Source organism: Phascolarctos cinereus, unplaced genomic scaffold (assembly GCF_003287225.1).
Source record: "Phascolarctos cinereus isolate Bilbo 61053 unplaced genomic scaffold, phaCin_HiC Scaffold_2;HRSCAF=192, whole genome shotgun sequence".
NCBI classification, from domain to species: Eukaryota; Metazoa; Chordata; class Mammalia; order Diprotodontia; family Phascolarctidae; genus Phascolarctos; species Phascolarctos cinereus.
The window spans coordinates 103,670,653-103,690,554 of record NW_027555625.1 but is presented as its reverse complement, the minus strand read 5'-3'; the positions used below and the strand labels follow the sequence as shown (position 1 = coordinate 103,690,554).

At 36.9% G+C, this 19,902-nt stretch overlaps 1 protein-coding gene and 1 pseudogene across 11 annotated transcripts in view; both read left to right on the top strand.

Moving 5' to 3' along the window:
• The window catches only part of CCDC88A (coiled-coil and HOOK domain protein 88A), a 167,423-nt gene that overhangs the window by 26,683 nt on the left and 120,838 nt on the right, over window positions 1-19,902 (top strand). For all 11 annotated transcript variants that reach the window (XM_020996210.2, XM_020996207.2, XM_020996209.2 and 8 more), the window contains exon 3: window positions 2,882-2,990. In XM_020996210.2, coding sequence (XP_020851869.1) covers window positions 2,882-2,990 — 109 coding nt within the window. The remainder of the gene's footprint in view (window positions 1-2,881; window positions 2,991-19,902) is intronic.
• LOC144455792 (peroxiredoxin-1 pseudogene) lies at window positions 4,583-9,317 on the top strand (annotated as a pseudogene).

Here is a 19,902-nt window from a genome sequence, read left to right as displayed (position 1 = left end):
GCTTTTGTTCCTGAAAAGCTTTGGTCAGGTTGACTCTTGAGGCCTGAGAAAACTTCTACAGCCTGGAGCTGGAACTCTATAGCACTGGAAAGAGTGAATGGGAATCATGGATGGGTTTAAATGTAAACTTATGTCTTGTCCTTGCGTCTTCCAGTACAGCTTCACTACTGGTAGTGTGGGAGGTGGAGATGGGCTAGTGAGTGAGCTCTGGCTCTGTTTGGATTTTTTTTTTAGCCTTTTGGATTCAGGGTGTCCTAGATCAGGGAAACAGCTGAAGTTACTTTATTTTTGGTGCATAATTTCTGTTTTTGAGAAGTTGTGAGGGTTGGAGAAAATGACTAGTCTGCAATCTTATTGCTCACATGCCGTAGAAGTCACAAAAACTCATGCAGGGAAAGGTAGTAGAAGATTTAGGCTCTCCCATTTCCCTTTTGATTTAAATGCATTCCTGTACCTGCATGTACATAGTCTTTATTTTTGAGGTTCAAGGTCATCTGCTCCCCATTCCCACTCCTTTCTCTTTGTTTGCATAGGTTTTTTGTTTGCCCATTCTGATTACCGGTCCTTGTGTAATTGGACTTGCTTTATGACCCCAGATGATATGGTTCAAAAGGAACACATACATCATCTCTCCATACTTGAATGTAAGCAGTTTATTCTTATTTTAATTCCTTATCATTGTTCATTCATATTTACCTTTTTATGTTTCTCTCCGCTCCTCTGTTTGAGTTTCTAAACAATTCTGGTCTTTTTATCAGGAATGCTTGGAATTCCTCTATTTCTTGGTTCCTTTTTACCCGGTAGCATTATATTCATTTTTGCCTTTGCCCTCTGGAATATTGTATTCTAAGTTCTCTCCTCCTTCAGATTGGTGGCTATTAAATTATGTGGGGTCCTGATAGTGGCTGCTCAGTACTTGAAATCTTTCTGGCTACTTGAAGTATTTTTTCTTTGACCTGGAAATTCTGGATTTTGGCTATGATGTTCTTAGGAGTTTTCATTTTGGGGTTTCTTTCGGGGGGTAACCAGTGGGTTTTCTATTTATGCTTTGCTCTCTCATTCCAAGACATCTGGGCAGTTTTCTTTTAAGATTTATTGAAATATGTCTAGGCTATTTTTTTGGTCATGGCATCAGGATAGTGTAGTGATTCTTAATTTTTTTTCTCCTCTGTTTTCCAGGTGAGTTGTTTTTGCTATGCAATACTTAGATTTTCTGCCATTTTTTTCAGTCTTTTGACTTTGTTTTATTGTGTCTTGTTGCCTCATGGACTCAATGGCTTGTATGTGGTTCATTGCAATTTTTAGGGGAGTTTGTTGTTTGGGCAAGGTTTTTTATCCCTTGTGCCAGCCAAACTGTTAATTCCCTTCCCAATACTTTCTGCCATAGCTCTTATTTCTTTTCCAGTTTCATCCTCAGATAATCTTGCAATCCATTTCTAAAAAGACATTTTTAATATTTTTTAAACTGTTGTTTCATCTCTTAGGTACTCTAGTTGTTTGTTCCCAAGCTATATTTTTATGTTTTGGAGTCATTCTGTTCTGTGTTTATCTCTTGAGTTTCTTTGCCACTGTAATAGCTCTTTGGGGGAGGGGGGAGATAATTCTTTTTTTGTTAGTTTGTTTGCTTATTCTTCTACCTCCTGACTTTGGATTTGTTGGTCAGGCTGGGATTTGTAGCACTTTTTGAGGGGAAGTGTGGGCTATTCCTGTTGCTACAAGCTTTCAGTGCTTTCAGACTGATCTGATCCCGGGCAAAGTCTGTTTACTACTCCTTCCTTATCCCCCCTAGCTGAGCTCTGCCAATTCCTGACCTGGGGTTGGTTATGAGCAAGGCTGGGCAAGATGCTAGAAAAGAAACCTTGTTCTGCTCCTGAAGTCTAAGTTACATTTCTGCTGGCTTCTGAACTTCCTGCTTTCTTGGTACAACCCACCTAGGGCTTTCCTACTTGGTAATTCAGCTCCTTTTCATAGGGTCCCCTGCTCTCTGGATTTGTAACCCAGAACTTGCCAGTTCTTCTGGATGTAGTGTTTCCCATAACAGACCAGTGCAGAAAAGGGGACATGCAAAGAGCAAATCTTGATACTCTCTGATAAAGTCCCTAGGATCTTTTTCACAACTGCCTAGGGACCATGACAACCTCTAGGTACTCTGTGTTTGGATATTTAAAGTCGTTTGGAGCATTGCTAGTTTGTTTTTGTTTTCTTTTCTTGATTCACTCAAATTGGTATTTGGTCAGATAAAGGGGTTAGGGCACAGGCTTTGTTTAAAGGTTAAAACTTGATCAGGCAAAACGGCTTCAGTGGGGAGGATGAAACCCCCTCTTTCCTTTGGGGCACCTAGGTGGCATAGTTTATAGAGCACGGGGCCTGGAGTCAGGAAGATCTGAGTTTAAATGTGGCCTCACATACTCACCAGCAGTGTGATCCTGGGCAAGTCACTTAACCTCAGTCTCAGTTTCTTATGTGTAAAACTGGGATAATAATAGCACCTATCTCTTAGGGTTGTTGTGGGGATTAGATGAGATAATATTTGTAAAAGTACTTAGTATGGGGCCTGACATATAGTAGGTGCTATATAAATGCTTATTCTCTTTCCTTTTGGAAATCCTTAGAACTGGATTCCAAGTGTCTAAAAGTTTTTGTTTTAGAAACACTGGATACATTAAAAGGAAAATTAAAAAATGTATTTCAAAGACAAGTGATTTATGGATTTTTTTGCTATTCCCTTTTGTATTTATACAGCTAATGAAGAGTTGATAACAGCTCATATTTAGAATATATTATAATGGTATTAATAATATAGCCCTCATCTTTATAAAAAATATGCAAACGTTATTAATCTTCCGTTTTTCAGGCTAAAGTATTTGCTTGTTTCTTACAGTAATCCTAAATCGGAGAGTCAGCGAATAAATAAAAAAGTCAACAATGATGCCTCACTTAGAATTCAAAATTTATCTATTTTGGTGAGACAAATCAAATCTTATTATCAGGTAAGCAACTCTTTTTGACTATTTAAAACAAAATACTAATTTTGATAGATGAATTTAAACATGTTCAAATTATGTCATAAGCTTATCTTTAAATGTTTTCCATTTTATATTGATAATGATATATACTATTAATTTTATATTGATATAGTAATGCTATAATAAAACGTATTGTAGTTTAGGGACTCTCATTTCTTATTTATATTCCCACTGCTTAGCATAATGCCCGGAATGTAGGAGACACTTAGTAAATGTTTATTAAATTGAATTATATGAAAATTTACTTTATTGGCTGTTAAGTATAAGGGGAGAATGTTTGAAGTACTTAAGAGAATAAAACATTTTAAATTATTTTCTTTGCATTTAAATATGCCAGTGTGTACAATATATTGTTGTTGTATTTGATCTTAGGGTCTTGGGGGGCCCACTGGAATTTATTGTGTAGTGGGGTGGTGGTGACATGATTAGGTCTTTTCTTTAGGAACATTATTTTGGCAGCTGTGTGGAGACTGAAACAGAGGAGAGAGGCAGGAAAATGGGAAACCAATTAAAAGACATTTCAGTGGTCTAGATGACTTCTGGGTAATGTGATCAACAAGGTGGAGCACTAGACATTTTTTCTAGTCTAGCTCTGGAAAAAACTTCCCCCTCAGAAAAGAATTATGCTTTAGAGGAAAAGCAGTTACAGTTGTCTTCATAGACTGAGACACCAAGAAGCATGACAGTCTTAGAGAGAAGCTTATGAATTAATAGCAGAGAGTTCCTGTCTCTAAGTGGCTCACTCAGGAATTCTCCCAACACTTCCTCCCATCCCCATTCTAGAAGAACACACAGCCTGATCCAGGGGCTGAGTCAGTAGTGTCTTTGCTGCTGCTGCAGTCTCTTCCAGCTTGCCCTACCCCTGTATTTACCCCGCTATTCTGGGCCACAAAGTAATAGAACTGCTCACTACCTACCCACTTGTGAAGAAGGGGAAGGTACAACAAGGTAGAGGAGAGATGGAGCGTGCTCTCCTTGGGCAGCATAAGAACTCAAAGAGCAGAGAGAACTAAGTCAGAGGACTAGTATGAGTATGGGGCTGCATTAGGCCTGAAAGGAGGGGACAGGCATTTAACTGGCTCTAGTCCTATCCCTCCAGAAGCCTGTTGGAGCAGAGTCTGAGGCCTGTGAAATGTGAATTGCCTAGTGTGAGAAAATTTTGAGATCCAGACCCTGGGTGGTAAAACTGCCATCAGAAAGAAAGGAGTCAGAAAGTGAGCTTTGGGCTTACTATTAATAATCTTAGGAGAAAGAAAATTCAATTAAAAACCTAGAGCACAAACAGATCAATCAGGAGGAAAGATATTGAAGCAGAAGGAAGATACTACCAATACCTGATGAGACAGAAGACATTGTGGATTCCCAAGAAAGCATAGAACCTCATCAGGATATTCCTAAGTGGTTCAACCGAGAAATAAGAATCTTGAAAAAACTTAACAATCACCAAACAGCAGAATTTATGGATTGTGAAGGAGAAATAATTAGCAAAAGAGAAAAACTTGAATCCACAATGGCAAGGCTCTCTGAAGAAGCCAAAGAAAGAACAACTGATTGGGAATACAAATATACCGAAGTGGAAGACAATCTTGAAGAACAAAAGCAATTACATTAAAAGAACTTTTCAGAGAGGTGGAGCCAAGATGGTGGAGAAGAGAAGCACTCAGCTGAGCTTTCCCAAATTCTACTCCAAAAAACAGTAATGCCTCAAATTGAATTCTGGAGCAGCAGAAGCAACAAAAGGTCAAGTGAAACAGTTTTCCAGCCCAAGACAACTTGGGAGGTTGGCAGGAAAGACCTATCTTATCAGGGTGGTGGTTGGGACCCCACAGCACAAGCTTTGCCATGCTGCTAGTAGTGGGCCTTGGAGGATGCTGTATTGGTGGCAGCAGCAGCTTCAGGGGCTCTCAGCCCATGGATGGTGAGGGAGTTGGACAACTGGTCAGAAGGAGATTGCAGGGGACCCTTTGCTGATGCTGGGTTCAAGACCCTCTTGCTTTGCTCATACACAGTTCCAGGTTATAGTGCCTAGGCCAAAAGGAGTGACATCACTTGTGGTCTCAGGGGCAGAAGGGCCCTGGTTGAAATTCCAAGGTGGAAAAAAGTGCTTCTGGTCTCATGGGGGAGTAGGGACCCTTGTCTCAGGTCCAAGACAGAGAAGAGCAGTAGTAATTGAAGCTGCAGGAGAAGGGACCTGATCACAATCCTAGGGCAAGGAGGAGTGCTAGCCCTGGTGGTTAGAGGAGAACAAGGTCCCTTCCTGGGTAAATAGCAGAGCACAGGCCAGGAGAACAATGACCAAACCTTTCCTTAGATGATACCACGTTGGAAGCACTGAAAACCTATAGGCCTCTGGAGCTAGCTCTGAAAATAGCAAGAAAGGCCTCTACCCTAGGAGCAGAGCCCAACTTTAACATAAAGTTAAGAGGCAAAAAATAGGCTGGGAAAATGAGCAAACAAAAAAAAAAATAACCTGACCATAAAAAGTTACTGTGGTGACAGGAAAGATCAAGACACAAACCTGTAAGACAACAGTGAAGTCAAAGGAGCTACAAACAGAGCCTCAAAGAAAAATGTGAATTGGATATAAGCCCGACAAGAATTACTAGAAGAGTTCACAAAGAATTTTAAAAATCAAAGGGAAGAAAAATTAGAAAGGGAAATTAGACTGATAGATGAAAATTATGAAAAGAGAGTCAACAGCTAGGTAAAAGAGGCACACACACAAAAAAAGCCTTGAAGAAAATAACATCTTAAAACAGAATTGGCCAAATAATAAAAGAGACACAAAAATCTACTGAAGAGAAAAATGCCTTAAAAAGCTGAATTGGCCAAATGAAAAAAGCAGCACAAAAATTCACTGATGAAAAGAACTTAAAAATTAGAATTGGGTGTTCTCCAGCTACTCCTCACGTGTTCGTCCTTCCTCCGAACTTAATCCATGGAGCCTAGCTGTTACTGTCAACATGGCAATGGGAAATGCTAAGATTGGGTACCCGGCCCCCAATTTCAGAACTATAGCTGTTATGCCAAATTGGCAGTTCAAAGACATCAGCCCTTCCGACCACAAAGGGAAATACATTCTGTTGTTCTTCTGCCCCTTGGACTTCACTTTCATGTGCCACATGGAGATTATTGCATGAAGTGATCTGCTGAAGAATTTAAGAAACTCAGCTTCCAAGTAATTGGTGCTTCTGTGGATTCACACTTCTGTCACCTGAGCTGTGAATATCCCATTGATGTCTGACCCCAAACATACCATTGCTTTAGATTATGGGATCTTAAAGTATATGAGGGAATTTCATTCAGGGGGTCTCTTCATCATTGATGACGAAGGGATCCTTCACCAGATCACCATCAGTGACCTACCTGTGGGCTGCTCTGTAGATGAAACTCTGTGGCTTGTCCAGGTCTTCCAGTTCACAGACAAGCATGGTGAAGTGTGCCCTGCTGGCTGGAAACTGGGGAGTGACACCATCAAGCCTGATGTTCAGGGAAGTAAGGAATACTTCTCTAGGCAGAACTGAGCTGCTGTCTGCAGCTGTGGATGTTCCGCGTGCGCGCTATGCGTCTCCCCCCCCCCCACCATGGGGCCTTCGGATTCACTAGCTACTGTCTCCAGGACAAATATGCTTGATCTTCCCCAAGCTTCTAAATGGAAGGCCTTTTTAGAGGGAGCCCAAATAGTGTGGGCTAGTTGGCCATGCCCTCTCCTCATGGGGCCTGATTCATTCAGATCATTCCTTCCTCCCTCAGGGCGGCAGCCAGCTGAATGAGCCTGCCAGGTCTCTTTCACTCTTAATGACCGAGTGCTGTGTTAACAATGTTTGTACCATAGTCAACCCTTTGAGCTTGAGCCCATCTGCTGTTTTGTAGCAGTACTAAACTTGTCCTAAAAATTAGAATTGACTAAATGGAAAAAGAAGTAAAAAAAAGCTCACTGAAGAAAATAATTCTTTAAAAATTAGAATTGGGCAAGTGGAAGCCAATGGCTCTAGGAGAAATCAAGAAACAATAAAACAAAATCAAAAGAATAGAAGAAAATATGAATTATCTCACTGGAAAAACAGCTGACCTAGAAAACATATCAAGGAGAAATAATTTAAGAATTATTGGAGTACATGAAAGTTATGAGCAAAGAAAGAGCCAAAACATCATACTTCAAGAAATTATAAAGGAAAACTGCCTGAATGTCTTAGATCCAGAGAGTAAAATAGATATTGAAAGAATCGGGGCTTCTAGATGGCGCAGTGGATAGAGTACTGGCCCTGAAGTCAGGAGGATCTGAGTTCAAATCCAGCCTCAGACTGAACACTTGACACTTGCTGTATGACCCTGGGCAAGTAACTTAACCTCAGTTGCCTAAAAAAAAAAAATAAATAAAAAGCTACTAAAAAAAAAAAGAAATTGAAAGAATCCACCAGTCACTTCCTGAAAAAGATCCCAAAATGAAAACTCTCAGGAGTATTATAGCCAAATTCCAGATCTTCTAAGTCAAGGAGAAAATAATTCAAGCAACCAGAAACAATTCAGATATCATGGAGCTACAGTTAGGATCACACAACATCTAGCAATTTCCGTGTTGAAGGATCAGACGGTGTGGAATGATATTCTGGAGGGCAGAGGAGCTGAGATTACAACCAAGAATTATCTACCCAGCAAAACTTAGTATAATCCTTCAGAAAAATAATTATTTAATGAAATAATCATTTTAATAATTGACTTTCAAGCATTCGTGATAAAAAGATTAGAGTTGAGTAGAAAATTTGACTTTCAAATACAAGAATCAAGAGAAGCATAGAAAAGGTAAACGTGAAAGAGAAATCATAAAGGACTCAATAACATTAAATTGTTTACATTCCTATGTGGGAAGTTATAACTCCTAAAAACTTTATCATTATTAGGACAGTTATAGGAGGAGTATACACAGACAGAGGGTGTGAGTGTGAGTAGATTATAATGGTACGATATCTAAAAAAAAAGTATGAGAAAGAAGGATGCACTGGGAGAAGGGAGAGGAAGAACAAGGAAAAATATCTCAGGTCAGAGAGGTTCAAAAGGAAGAGTTTGGGGGGTTAGATGGGGGTGAGTGTCTGGCAACATTTGGACCTTGTTCTCATCAGGATTGGTTAAAAAAGGGAGTAATATACTCAATTGTGTATAGAAATGTATCTTACCTTGTAGAGAAATAGGAGGGAAAAGAGAGAAAAGAAGGGAAGGGAGGGGGTGGGATAGAAGGGAGGGCAGATTAAGGGAACTAGTGATCAGAAGCAAAACACTTTTGAAGGGGGGATAGGGCAAAAGAGAAAAAGATAAACCAAAAAAGTATGATGGAGGGAAATAACAGTTAATAATCATAACTGTGAATGTGAATGGGGTAAACTTACCCATAAAATGGAAGCAGACAGCAGAATCTAACAGTATGTTGTTTACAAGAAACACACTTGAAACAGAGAGACACACACAGAGTGAAAACATGGGGCTGGAGCAAAATCTGTGATGCCTTAGCTGATGTTTAGAAAAAAAAAAAGCAGGGATAGCAATCGTGATCTCAGACAAAACAAAAAACAAAAGTAGACCAAATTAAAAGAATAAACAGGGAAACTAGATTTTGCTAAAAGGCACCATAGATAGTGAAGTAATATTAATACTAAACATATATGCACCAAATGGCATAGCATACAGATTTTTAAAGGAAAAGTTAAATTAGTCACAGGAGGAAATAGTAAAACTATACTAATGGGGGACCTCAACTCTTTCCTCTCAGAACTAGTTAAATGTAACCATAAAATAAACAAGAAAGAAATTAAAGAAATTAATAGAATCCTAGAAAAGTTAAATATGATAGACCTCTGGAAAAAAATTGAATGGGAATAGAAAGGAGTATACCTTTGTCTCAGCTGTACATAGCACCTTGACAAAAATTGGTCATATATTAGGTTATAAAAGCCTCACAACCAAATATGTAAATGCAGAAATATTAAATGTATCCTTTCTAGGACATAGTGCAATAAAATTATATTCAGTAGAGGGCCATGGAAACATAAATTAAAAATTAATTGGAAACTAAATAATCTAATCCTGAAGAATGAGTGTCAAGGAACAAATCATAGAAACAATAATTTCATTAAAGAGAATGACAACAATGAGACAACGTACCAAAATTTATGGGATGCAGCCAGACCTTAGGGCGAAAATGTATATCTCTAAATGCTTACATCAGTAAGATAGACAAAGAACAGATGAGTAAGTTGGGCATGCAACTAAAAGAGCTAGAAAAAGAACAAATTTGAAATCCCCAATTAAATACCAAATTGGAAATCCTGAAAATTGAAAGAGAAATTAATAAAATTGCAAGTAAGAAAATCATTCAACTAATAAAACTAGGAGCTGGTTTTATGAAAAAATACCAATAAAATAGATAAACCATTGATTAATCTGATTTTAAAAAAATAAAATCAAATTACTAATCTTCAAAAATAAGGGTGAATGCATACCAAGAAAGAGGAAATTAAAGCAATTATTAGAAGTTATTTTAGCCAATTATATGCTGGTAGAACTGACAATCTAAGTAAAATGGACGAATATTTATAAAAATGTAAATTGCCCAGATTAACAGAAGGGGAAATAAAATATTTAAATAACCCTGTTTTAGAAAAAGAGGTTAAATTAAGCTGTAAATGAGCTCCCTAAGAAAAAATCCACAAGACCAGATGGATTCACAAGTGAATTCTACTAAACATTTAAAGAACAATTAATTCCAATATTATAAAAAACTATTTGGAAAAATAGGCAAAGGACTCCTGTCAACTTTCATGTACATCATAAATATGATGTTGATACCTAAACCAGGAAGAGCAAAAATATAGAAAGAAAATGATAGACCAATTTCCTTAATACATATTGGTGCAAAAATTTTAAATAAAATACTAGCAAGAAGATTACAGCAATATATCACAAAGTTCATACACTCTGACTAGGTGGAATTTATACCAGGAATACAGTCTGGTTCAGTATTAGGAAAGTAGTTGATGTATACATAATTATACATTTAAAAGTATATTTCAAAAAGAAATTTTAAAAAATCATCCAATCTAGGATCATTTGGAGATTGAAAAATCACAAAGAAATTTTTTAAAATTGGGTTTTGGTACTAGATTAACTAGAAATACATATTTAACAAAATGAAAACATTAAAGATTTTTAACTTATCTAAACAGTACAACCAAGTGTCAGTGTCAGAGGAGTGAGGGGGACATATTTCCAGAGATGTTAACGAAAGTGAAATCCATAGCCCTTGGCTGCCCATAGATTTCTTTGTAGGGGCTGAGAGATAGTGAAGAGTCTAGGACAACTTCTAGCTTGCAAGCCTGTGGGCCTGGGAGGATAATGTTGCCCCATAGTAACTGGAAAGGTAGGAGGGGAGAGGGTTTAAGGGAAAATATAATGAGTTTGGCTTTGGGCATATTGAGTTTAAGAGGTCTACCAGACTTTCAGTTTTAGATATCTCAAAGATGTAAGATTAGAAATAAGCGGAGAGTTTCAGGCAGGATAGGTAGATTTGAGAATCATTAGCATAGAGATGGATATTAAATTTATGGGAGCCAATGTGTAAGCACAGTAGGCATATCGAAATAGTTAGGTGGGTCATTAGAAGGAACGCTAGGCCTGGAGTCAGGAAGACCTGAGTTCAAGTTTGGTCTCGGACTTTCACTAGCTTTGTGACTGTGAGCAAGTCACTTAACGTTTGTTTGCCTTAATTCACTGGAGAAGAAAATGGCAAACCACTCCAATATCTTTTCCAAGAAAACCCAAATGGGGTCATGAAGAATCAAACACAACTGAATGACTGAACAACAACACAAAGTGCTGTATTAGACTGGCAATACAAAGACAAAACATCAAGTTTATAGTCTATTGGGGGATATGATTTAGGGGTCATAATGTTCATAGGTTTTGGAGCTGGAAGAGACCAATTACACATAACCTTTGAAATCATCTGATCCAGTCCCCTTAGTTTACAAACAAGGAAACTAAGGCACAGTGATGTGAAGCAATTTAAGCAAGGGCGTATAGGTAGTAAGTTGTGGAAGTAAGGTTCACTCATGTATTTTAATTCTAAATCCAGAGTTATTTCCTCTGTATCATAATGTCTGCCTGTGCATAAATAATAAGTAACTACAAAGGATATTTAAAGTAATTTCAAGAAGTATAGAGTGTTATTAATAATTAGAGGGATCAAGACAGACCTCATCTAGGTGGCACTTGAGCTGTACTTTGAAAGAAAATAGAGATTCCAGGAGGTAGGGGTAAGTGAGGGAGCAAATGTGTTCCAGATATGGGACCATTTGTACAAAAACACAGAAGCAAAAGATTAAACTATGTATATGGGGGAGAGAGGTGGCACAGTGGGTAGAGCACTGGGACTGGAGTTAGGAGGACTTGGGGTTAAAATCCAGCCTCAGATACTTAACATAGTTGCGTGACCCTGGGCAAGCCACTTAACCCCTTTGCCACAGTTTCCTCATCTGTAAAATGAGCTGGAGAAGGAAATGGCAACCACTCTAGTATCTGAGTGTTTTAATCCTAGACAAATTAAGTTGCCCCTTTTCATGTAGAAATCTTGACATTTGATTTTGTTTAATCATTTTCAATTGGGTCCAACTCTCTGTTACCCCATTTGAGGTTTTCTTGGCAAAGAAGATACCAAGAATTAGGTGCAGTTGAACAAGAGCAAGTAGAGAACAGGAAATAAGCCACTCGGACTGTAATGGAAAGTTTGAATAGGGGTAATATGAAGTAAAATGGGGAAAGTAGTAGAGAGATAGTTGGTGGAGTGCTAACCATAGGTCAGTGGAGAATCATTGAAGACTTCTAAGTTAGGGGCATGAGGTGGTCAAATCTGTGTTTTAGGAAGGTTAGGTTGGCAGCTCTGTAAAGGATGGACTGAAAATGGAAAAAATGTAGTCAGAAATGTAGTAGTAGCCCAAGTAAAAGGTGATTAAGGCTCAAAATAGAGCAGGTATTGGGGAAGCCAATTCTTAGAAGTAATTTAAGCATTTACGTTATAATCTTATTTACATTATTAATTGGCTTAAATTCTTTTTTTCATAATTAATGCAAAGATAGATTTGTTGAGACCATTTCTGAACCTTATCAAATTTCAAATTGTAATTGTTCAAATTGTCAAGATTTTATTATGCTGTTAAAATTTAACTATATTTTATGAATTTTCTACAAGTTTCTGTTAAGATTCCAAAAATCTTTTGTTTTGACTGTTCAGAATTAGAGGTGAAATATCTTGAATCATTTGGATTTAAATTCTGAAATTAATGTATCTTTCATAGAATGGTCAGAATCCAAAGTCATTCTATAAAAACAGATTTTCAGAAAAATGGAAATTATATTATACCTTAAAATAGTTATTCAAGTGCAAATCAATTTTATTTGAAAAATGATTCTAAGTTTTAAAAATGCTTGTTTTTCTTCAATTACACATGATCCTCAATTACACACCAAGTTACACACAAGTCTTACAGGAATTCTAGTCTTTTGTCACTAATTTTTCATTGAACTGGTGTTTCTGTATATGGAGTATTTTGCTGAAATTGCTTTCAGGTGGTTATTTGTTTAGGGAAAGTATTTTTGCAATATTTATTTACAAGGTTAGAGTTAGTAAATTATATTTTATAATGGAGATTTATCCAGAAAGTATGATTCTTGAATAGTATATTTTGTTCTTGAGTCTGTCATTTGGTAAAGACAACCCAAGGTTTTGTCTAGAGGTGGTGTATTTAACCAACTAATTCTCTTTATAGGTAAAAATACTTTAGTCAATATTAACAGCTCAGTGAAAACTAGCATTTGGTGTGGAAAGATTGACTATGTCCTAAGTCATTATTAGAAAGAAAAATATACTCCTATAATGACATCTGCTTTACATAATTAAAATAATAATAGTCTTCATCAGTTGAGCCTATTGAGAATTTAAGTTCCTCATTCAGCTGGAAAAAATAGCTGGTCCCATGAAGAAGAAATTGTTTATAATTAGGAAATATAAATATTCATTAGGAAGTCTGCATGATATGAGGTCACCAATATTAAACAAAAGCCACAGTCCTTTTTTAGCTCAGATGATACAGAAAAAGGATAGATTTTCACATTTGTCATGTTTGCATCTATTGTAACAAGCAAAATTTAAAGTATTACTAGAATTAAGTTCCCTAGGAACCAAATCTTTATGTTACTACATTGCAAATACTGTATATTGTTTTATGTTTTGGGCACTTTCATCAATGTAGTTTCTTTCACATTATTCACTTAATTTTTTATTTCTTCATTTTGCTAATATGTTGTAAAATAGTGATTTGATTGTCCTTGTCCATGCCTATTTACAACTAGCATTTATGTAGTGCTTTAAGATTATAAAACTCATTACCGGTGTTAATCTCATTTGAACTTCACAATAACCTTGTAAAGTAGTTCTTATTATTCTCTTTTTACAGAATAAGAAACTGAGGCTGAGAGAGGTTATGTGATTTGTCTAGAGTCACATGATCTAATTGTCTGGGACATCTAATTATCTTCCTGTCTGCAAGTCCAGTGTTCTATTCACTGTGCCTCCAGTATAATTTCATTAGTTTTAGATTAATTAGATTTTTAACCTTTTTAGAAGCAGGGACAATTATTCAGTAATATTTAGCATTATTACTGGTCCTGATGACCTCAAATCTGTGTTGGCATACTTATCTTTAGTCCTCTGTTTTCATCCTCTCTCTTTTTCAGAGTTGCATTGGTGAAATTTTCTTTTTCTGGGGGAATGACTTGACCATATAAACATTTCAGCCAAACTGGCCTACTGGCTGGTTCAAAAACTCACATTCCATTTCTTACCTCTGAGACTTTACACCCAGTCTAGCATGTCTGAAATACACTTCTGTCTTTCCTCTGCTGTCTACTTAGCATTCTTCAAGGCTCCATTCATGTGCCATCTCCCATGGGAAGACTTTCTGGATTCCCCTAGATTGCTCTCTTTATCCTCAAATTAGCTGGTATTTAGAGATGTACCTCAGTAGAATTTAAGTTTCTTTAGGTTAGGGATTATGTGGTTTTTTTTTAAACCTCTTAGCATAATGCTTTGCTGCTTAATAAACATTTGTTGAAGTTTACTGAATTATCTTCCTTGTGTTATTCAATCCAACTTCCTTTTGATCTTCTTCATATATTCTCCCCATTCTTGGGGAGAATATTGTTTACTATAGTTTACCACACAAGAGGGGAGTACAGGCAACGAACTGGGCCAAGCCTGGGGACATGGAGATGTAAACTTGAAAGTAGGGACTGTTTTTGCCATTCTTTGTATCCTGAGCTTAGCAGTGTGCCTGACGCATCAGTGCTTAATGAAGTGCTTGTTGACTGACTACGGGAAAGGGTTGGTCTGAGAAAGGTGATATACGAGAGGCTTATCATTGTCCGTCTGTTTTCAGAACAGTGCTTTGTAGGCTGAGTATAAATTCTGTGTTGTGGTGTTGTTGAATTGTTTCAGTCATGTCTGACTCTCCATGGCAGTGATACTGGAGTGGCAAACCATTTTCTTCTCCAGCTCATTTTGAAGATGAAGAAACATCTTTAGTAGTAATCCACAGCTGGAGTATTGATTGTTGTAACAGAACAACCATCGCAGTAAGGGGTAGGAGGTCTGGGCAGGGTTAAATGTCTTGGGCAGGGTTAAATGTCTTGCCCAGGGTCACACAACTACTAGTATCTGCGATTATATTTGAACTTGGATCTTCCTCACTGTAGGCCCAATGCTCTAACCACTGTGCTATCTAGCTGCCCTGCAGTTTTTAGCTTTTGAACTTAAGTGCTTGTTGGCCATAGTGTCTTACAGAGTGCTAAATTTTGGTACTGAAGGTAAGCACAGGACCTATAGTACTTCATTTTCAATCTTTTCTTTGTATGCTTTTAGCTCTTGCTATTTAATATTAGTACTTGTGATATTAAAAACTCATAATTATAATTAAAAATAAAGCAATAGGTAAGTTTTCCAATTTAATGCTAAAATTTAATTGTGCCATAACTTTTTCATATTTTCATTTCAGTTTGTGATTATACTATAATGATGTTTTACTTTCCAAGGAAGTGATAATACTGCAGTGTTAAAGTATGTATAGTATCTTCATGGGACAATACTGTAAAAAAGCTTTTAAGGATTGTGTTCCAGAGTTTTACATTTCATTAACTAGTGTTTATGAATACTAGACCCACAGTGCTTTTCAGTAATTTGTAGTGAATAAATATCTTCAAGAATTTTCTGCTCTGGAAAGTGTTTGGATCAGTAGGATATTATAGAGCATCTCCTAGGACCTGTAATTTTTTGGAACAAGAAGTTGAATTTAAGATTTCTGTCTTGATGTTATTCTTGATTGGAACACTTAAGCTAATTTTGGGGGTTTAGAACTTGGATTATTTATGACTATAATATACTATTCCTATAGTAAAGGAATAGATCCTAAATGTCAATTTTTGAAGCCCATTGTGAGTATTGTAGGGGTAATTTTCATTCTAGAAAACTAGAAGTGTGATGATACCCTTGACAGAAACAGATGTTTGGAAGAGGTGTGGATTGTTTGGGAAAATTAACAAAGTCTGTGTTGGGCATGTTGAGTTTGAACTGTCTATGAGATATCTAGTTCAAAATATCCAATAGGCAGTTGATGTTGTGGGCCTAGAACTCAGGAGAAATATAATAGCTAGATATATGGATCTGATTAGATTAAATCATATTTACACATGACTATGAAAATATAAGTAGAAAGAACAAAAAAAAATGAAACTGATCACTGTAATTTAAAAACCAAGTTTGGCTCTGGAAGAGTTAAGAAAATGTACCTTCCTTCCTTTGAAGAAATGGGAGACTTTGGGTGTTGAAATATTGCCATATTTTGTCAGATATGATTGATGCCTTGGCTTGTTTTTCTTTTTTTCTTTTTCTTTCTTTTTTGTTTTTGGCTTTGTTAAAAGGGAAGACTTGTATAGTGGATGCAAAGATATATTTTCAGAATTGAACATAATGAAAAAAATCAATAAAATATAATTTTGAAAAACAAAATATGGCAAGGTCAAAGCAGGGACACATTCATTAATCTGAGACTAATTTTTCCCCATTTGTAAAATGGAAATAATAATCGTCCTGTTTACCAGAGTTTCTGTGAGGGTACTATTTTTGTGAACAGTGAAGAATTGTGCAAATATTACTGTTATGATGTTGATACACAAATGAGTAGCATTTCTAGAGGCAAGAGAGCACAGCTGCTCCATGGAAACCACAGTCCTGAGATCCAAATCTAGGCCAAATAGGTTTGGTGAGTGAGAGTGTATTTCCTTCCCTGTCCAGACCTCCTACCCATTACTGCAATAGTTGTTCTGTTCTGAGTCCCTTTCAACAATCAATATTCTAGCTATGGTTTACTACTGAATCAGAGTATGGACCACAGCTGTCATTGTTGGGTTGATGAAGGTGGTTATCCCAGTTTCAGCCAACTGAGGGAAAATATTTGTAGCACTTCTTCTACAATGTGAGCTTTTTACCCTGTTACCCTGGCTACTCTCTCAGGAATTACTGAGCAGTAATCTTTATCACCAAGTGCAAATGAACAGGCAGATATGGACCTCCACCAGAACCAATTATCATTTCTTTGTACCTTGTCCCCTTTGTTTTGTCTGTCATTAGACCTAGGTAGATGAAGTTCCTGTCTTGGCTTTTGTGCAGGGCTAGATTTAGAAGCCTCCTTGCCAAGATAAGCTGCAGTGCCTGCATGCTGTGATGATGCTGTTGAGCATGAACTAGAATCAGGTGGTGGCTTCATTTGTTTATTAACCCTTCCTTATGTCACAGTACCTAGGGCCTATTTTGGAAAGCCTCAACCTGCTGCCATTTAGAGAGGCAGTATGTACTCTCTCTTGCTTTATGGATCATGGGAGAAAAACATTTCTGACTTCCATAACCATTGAATGCCTGGACACCAACTCTCTTGCCAGCATGACCTGGCCTAGGGCTAGACCTTGAGACAACAGACTTTTCTAGGACTTTTCCTACCATCAGAGCTTCACACATTAAGCCTTTTTGCTTCCAGTAACTCAACCAAATCTAGTACTGTTGTCACCAGGCATGACCTGGTACAAGTGAACACTACAAGCAAGAATCTCCTGATTGTTTATTACCCTTTAATGGGGCAAAGAAACTTGAGCCAAATGTGAGTTCAGTCAGGCCCCTGGGGGGACCCTTTCACTAGATCTATAAATCTGTGTTCATCCTGATTAAATGATATTATGCCAAGGGCCACATAGTCTGTTAAGGTGGAAGCTTCAGTCAAATGCTGTTATTTTCCCAGTCCTATGACTAACAAACTCACACTTTTTCTTCCCTTCATATCTGATTCAGAGTTTTGGGATTTCTAGGTAGAAACCACCTTCCCCATATCCTAATTCAATTTCATTGATCTTTCTCACTCTCTCATACCTCAGTCCTACCTCTTCCTAGTCTTTAACTTATTATACCTTTCCAGTTGTGCCCCACTTCTGTTGTTAACAAATTCTTCTTTGTCTTGGAATTTTCACATTTTTTCTATCATCTTGCACTCAGAAAGACCTGGCTTCCCCCAAATGAGAATTCCTGACTACCTTTCCTTATTCCCCTAAAATACTAGACCAGTAGAAGGTGTAGACATACTACTTGATCCTTATTTCTGTTTCCAAACTCTTCCTTCGTTAATCAAATATTAAATGCCTAGTATTGAAGAATGAAATAATCCCTACCTAATTATCTAGCCCTAATCTCTTTGCCGACTTTCAGGTTCACATCTCCAGCTACCTATTAAACATCTTGAACTGTCTGTTCTTTAAGTATCTTAAACTCAACATACCTAAAACAGAACCCATCATCCTTTTTTTCCCACCCTTCTCCAAACTCTTGTCTCCATGCCTTTACCTAGTCTGGCACCTGTATGTGGAATGTATTTTCTCCTCACTTTAGCATTTTGTACTCATATTTTCCTTCAAGGTTCAACAGTATCAGGCCTATTTTGATACACCCTGCTTTCCAGTTGGTAGTGTTCCCTACCTCTGAAATTATTTTTTATATATTTTGTTCTTTTTTTTCTACATGTTGTTTTCCCTCAACAGAATATAAGCTTCTTGAGGGCAGAACAGAGTTTGTTTAATTTTGTCTTCTTATCTCAACTATTTAGTTTATATTAGGCACTTATTAAAAGTTTGTGGAACATATGAATGAGTGAATATTACCAAATAAATTCAATAATCACCATGATTTAGTGTCATGTAAAATTTATTATCCTGTTGTCAAATGGCATCCAAAATATATGGCATAACTACTATGTAAATGTTGGTGTTTTATTGACTATCGTAGTTGAAGGATATTTTTGGATTACAGTTAATAGGAATATATATTATTTGGATATTTCCCAGTTGTATAATAAAGGGGCACATGCTGGATAATTTGCTAACATCTTCATCTCTAACATCTTAGCATGAATTGGTTTATCATATCATTTTTTCCTCTTGGGAGCAATGGACTCAGCTGAAAAACTTTTTGCCTACTTCACTTTCACATAGAATTTAAGCTAATCACTTGTGGGGCAGCTAGGTGGTGCAATGGATAGAGCATCATCCCTGAAGTAAGGAGGACCTGAGTTCAAATGTGGCCTCAGACCAAACACTTGACACTTACTAGCTATGTGATTGTGGGCAAGTCACTTAACCCCAACTGCCTAAGGAAAAAAAACCAAACATATACTAATCACTTGCGATATCCAGATCAGGGGTGGGGAACCTTTTCATGTTGGAAGAACACATTAATATTTAGGTGTAATCAAATAAGGCCTCATTCAAGAAATTTCAATTAGATATACTTGAAAACATAGGTTATTTTATAAAAATCTGCTACTTAAAATTTTTTAAAAATGAAAACTGTTAACTTTAAAGCTAACTAACCTTTTAATAACTTTATTGGGTCTGCTTTTTGTTGGAAAGCATTTGGATATTTGGTTGCAGAACGGAGGACCGCAGTTTGAGTTGATCCTCTAGATGGGTATCAGTCATTTGTGACCTTAAGGGCATCATGACTTGGGTTAGGTAGGAGAATGTAGATTCGCAGCAATAAGTGGTTGAAAAGCAAGAAAACATTTACTAGGTATGTTGCCAAAGGCATGGGTACGCTACTGCATTTTTCCATATTTCAATTGGATCTTTCTTAGCATAAAACAGTGACTTTAAAATTTTATCTCCTGAGACCTCAATCAATTCTATCTGTAGTTCTTTAGGTGCCTTGGTGATAAGTGAGGCTAAAATGCTCATTTGAGTGTGATGTCATGATTCTCAAAGTTAGTGAACTTTTTCTAATAGGTCTATAAAAAGCTGTGTGTTCTTCAAATGATTTGCATATATCATCCTGCTCATCAATGACCTTTGCTAACTGGGGAAAATGTTTATCTGACATTTCCTTTTGAAAAAAATGTTTTGAAAAAAGATGTTTTCAAAATGCTTGGATTTTTTTTTGCCACATATCGTATATAGAGTTAGTTTTACCTTGCAAAGAAATATTCAAGTTGTTTTGATTTGACATATCACACAGAAATGCAGCATTCCTATAGAAATCTTTCAGTGATTCACATTGCTAATTCTGTTCTTCATAACAACTATCTGTTCTTGCAGAGATAAAATTTTGGCTAACACCTGTCCCTGCCAATACACTTTAGAATGATTATGGCAAATCCGCATTGAATACCTCATCATTCAACTTTAGTATGTTATGAAACTGACCAATGTCATGTTGCATTTGAGTGAATATAGTTAACAACAC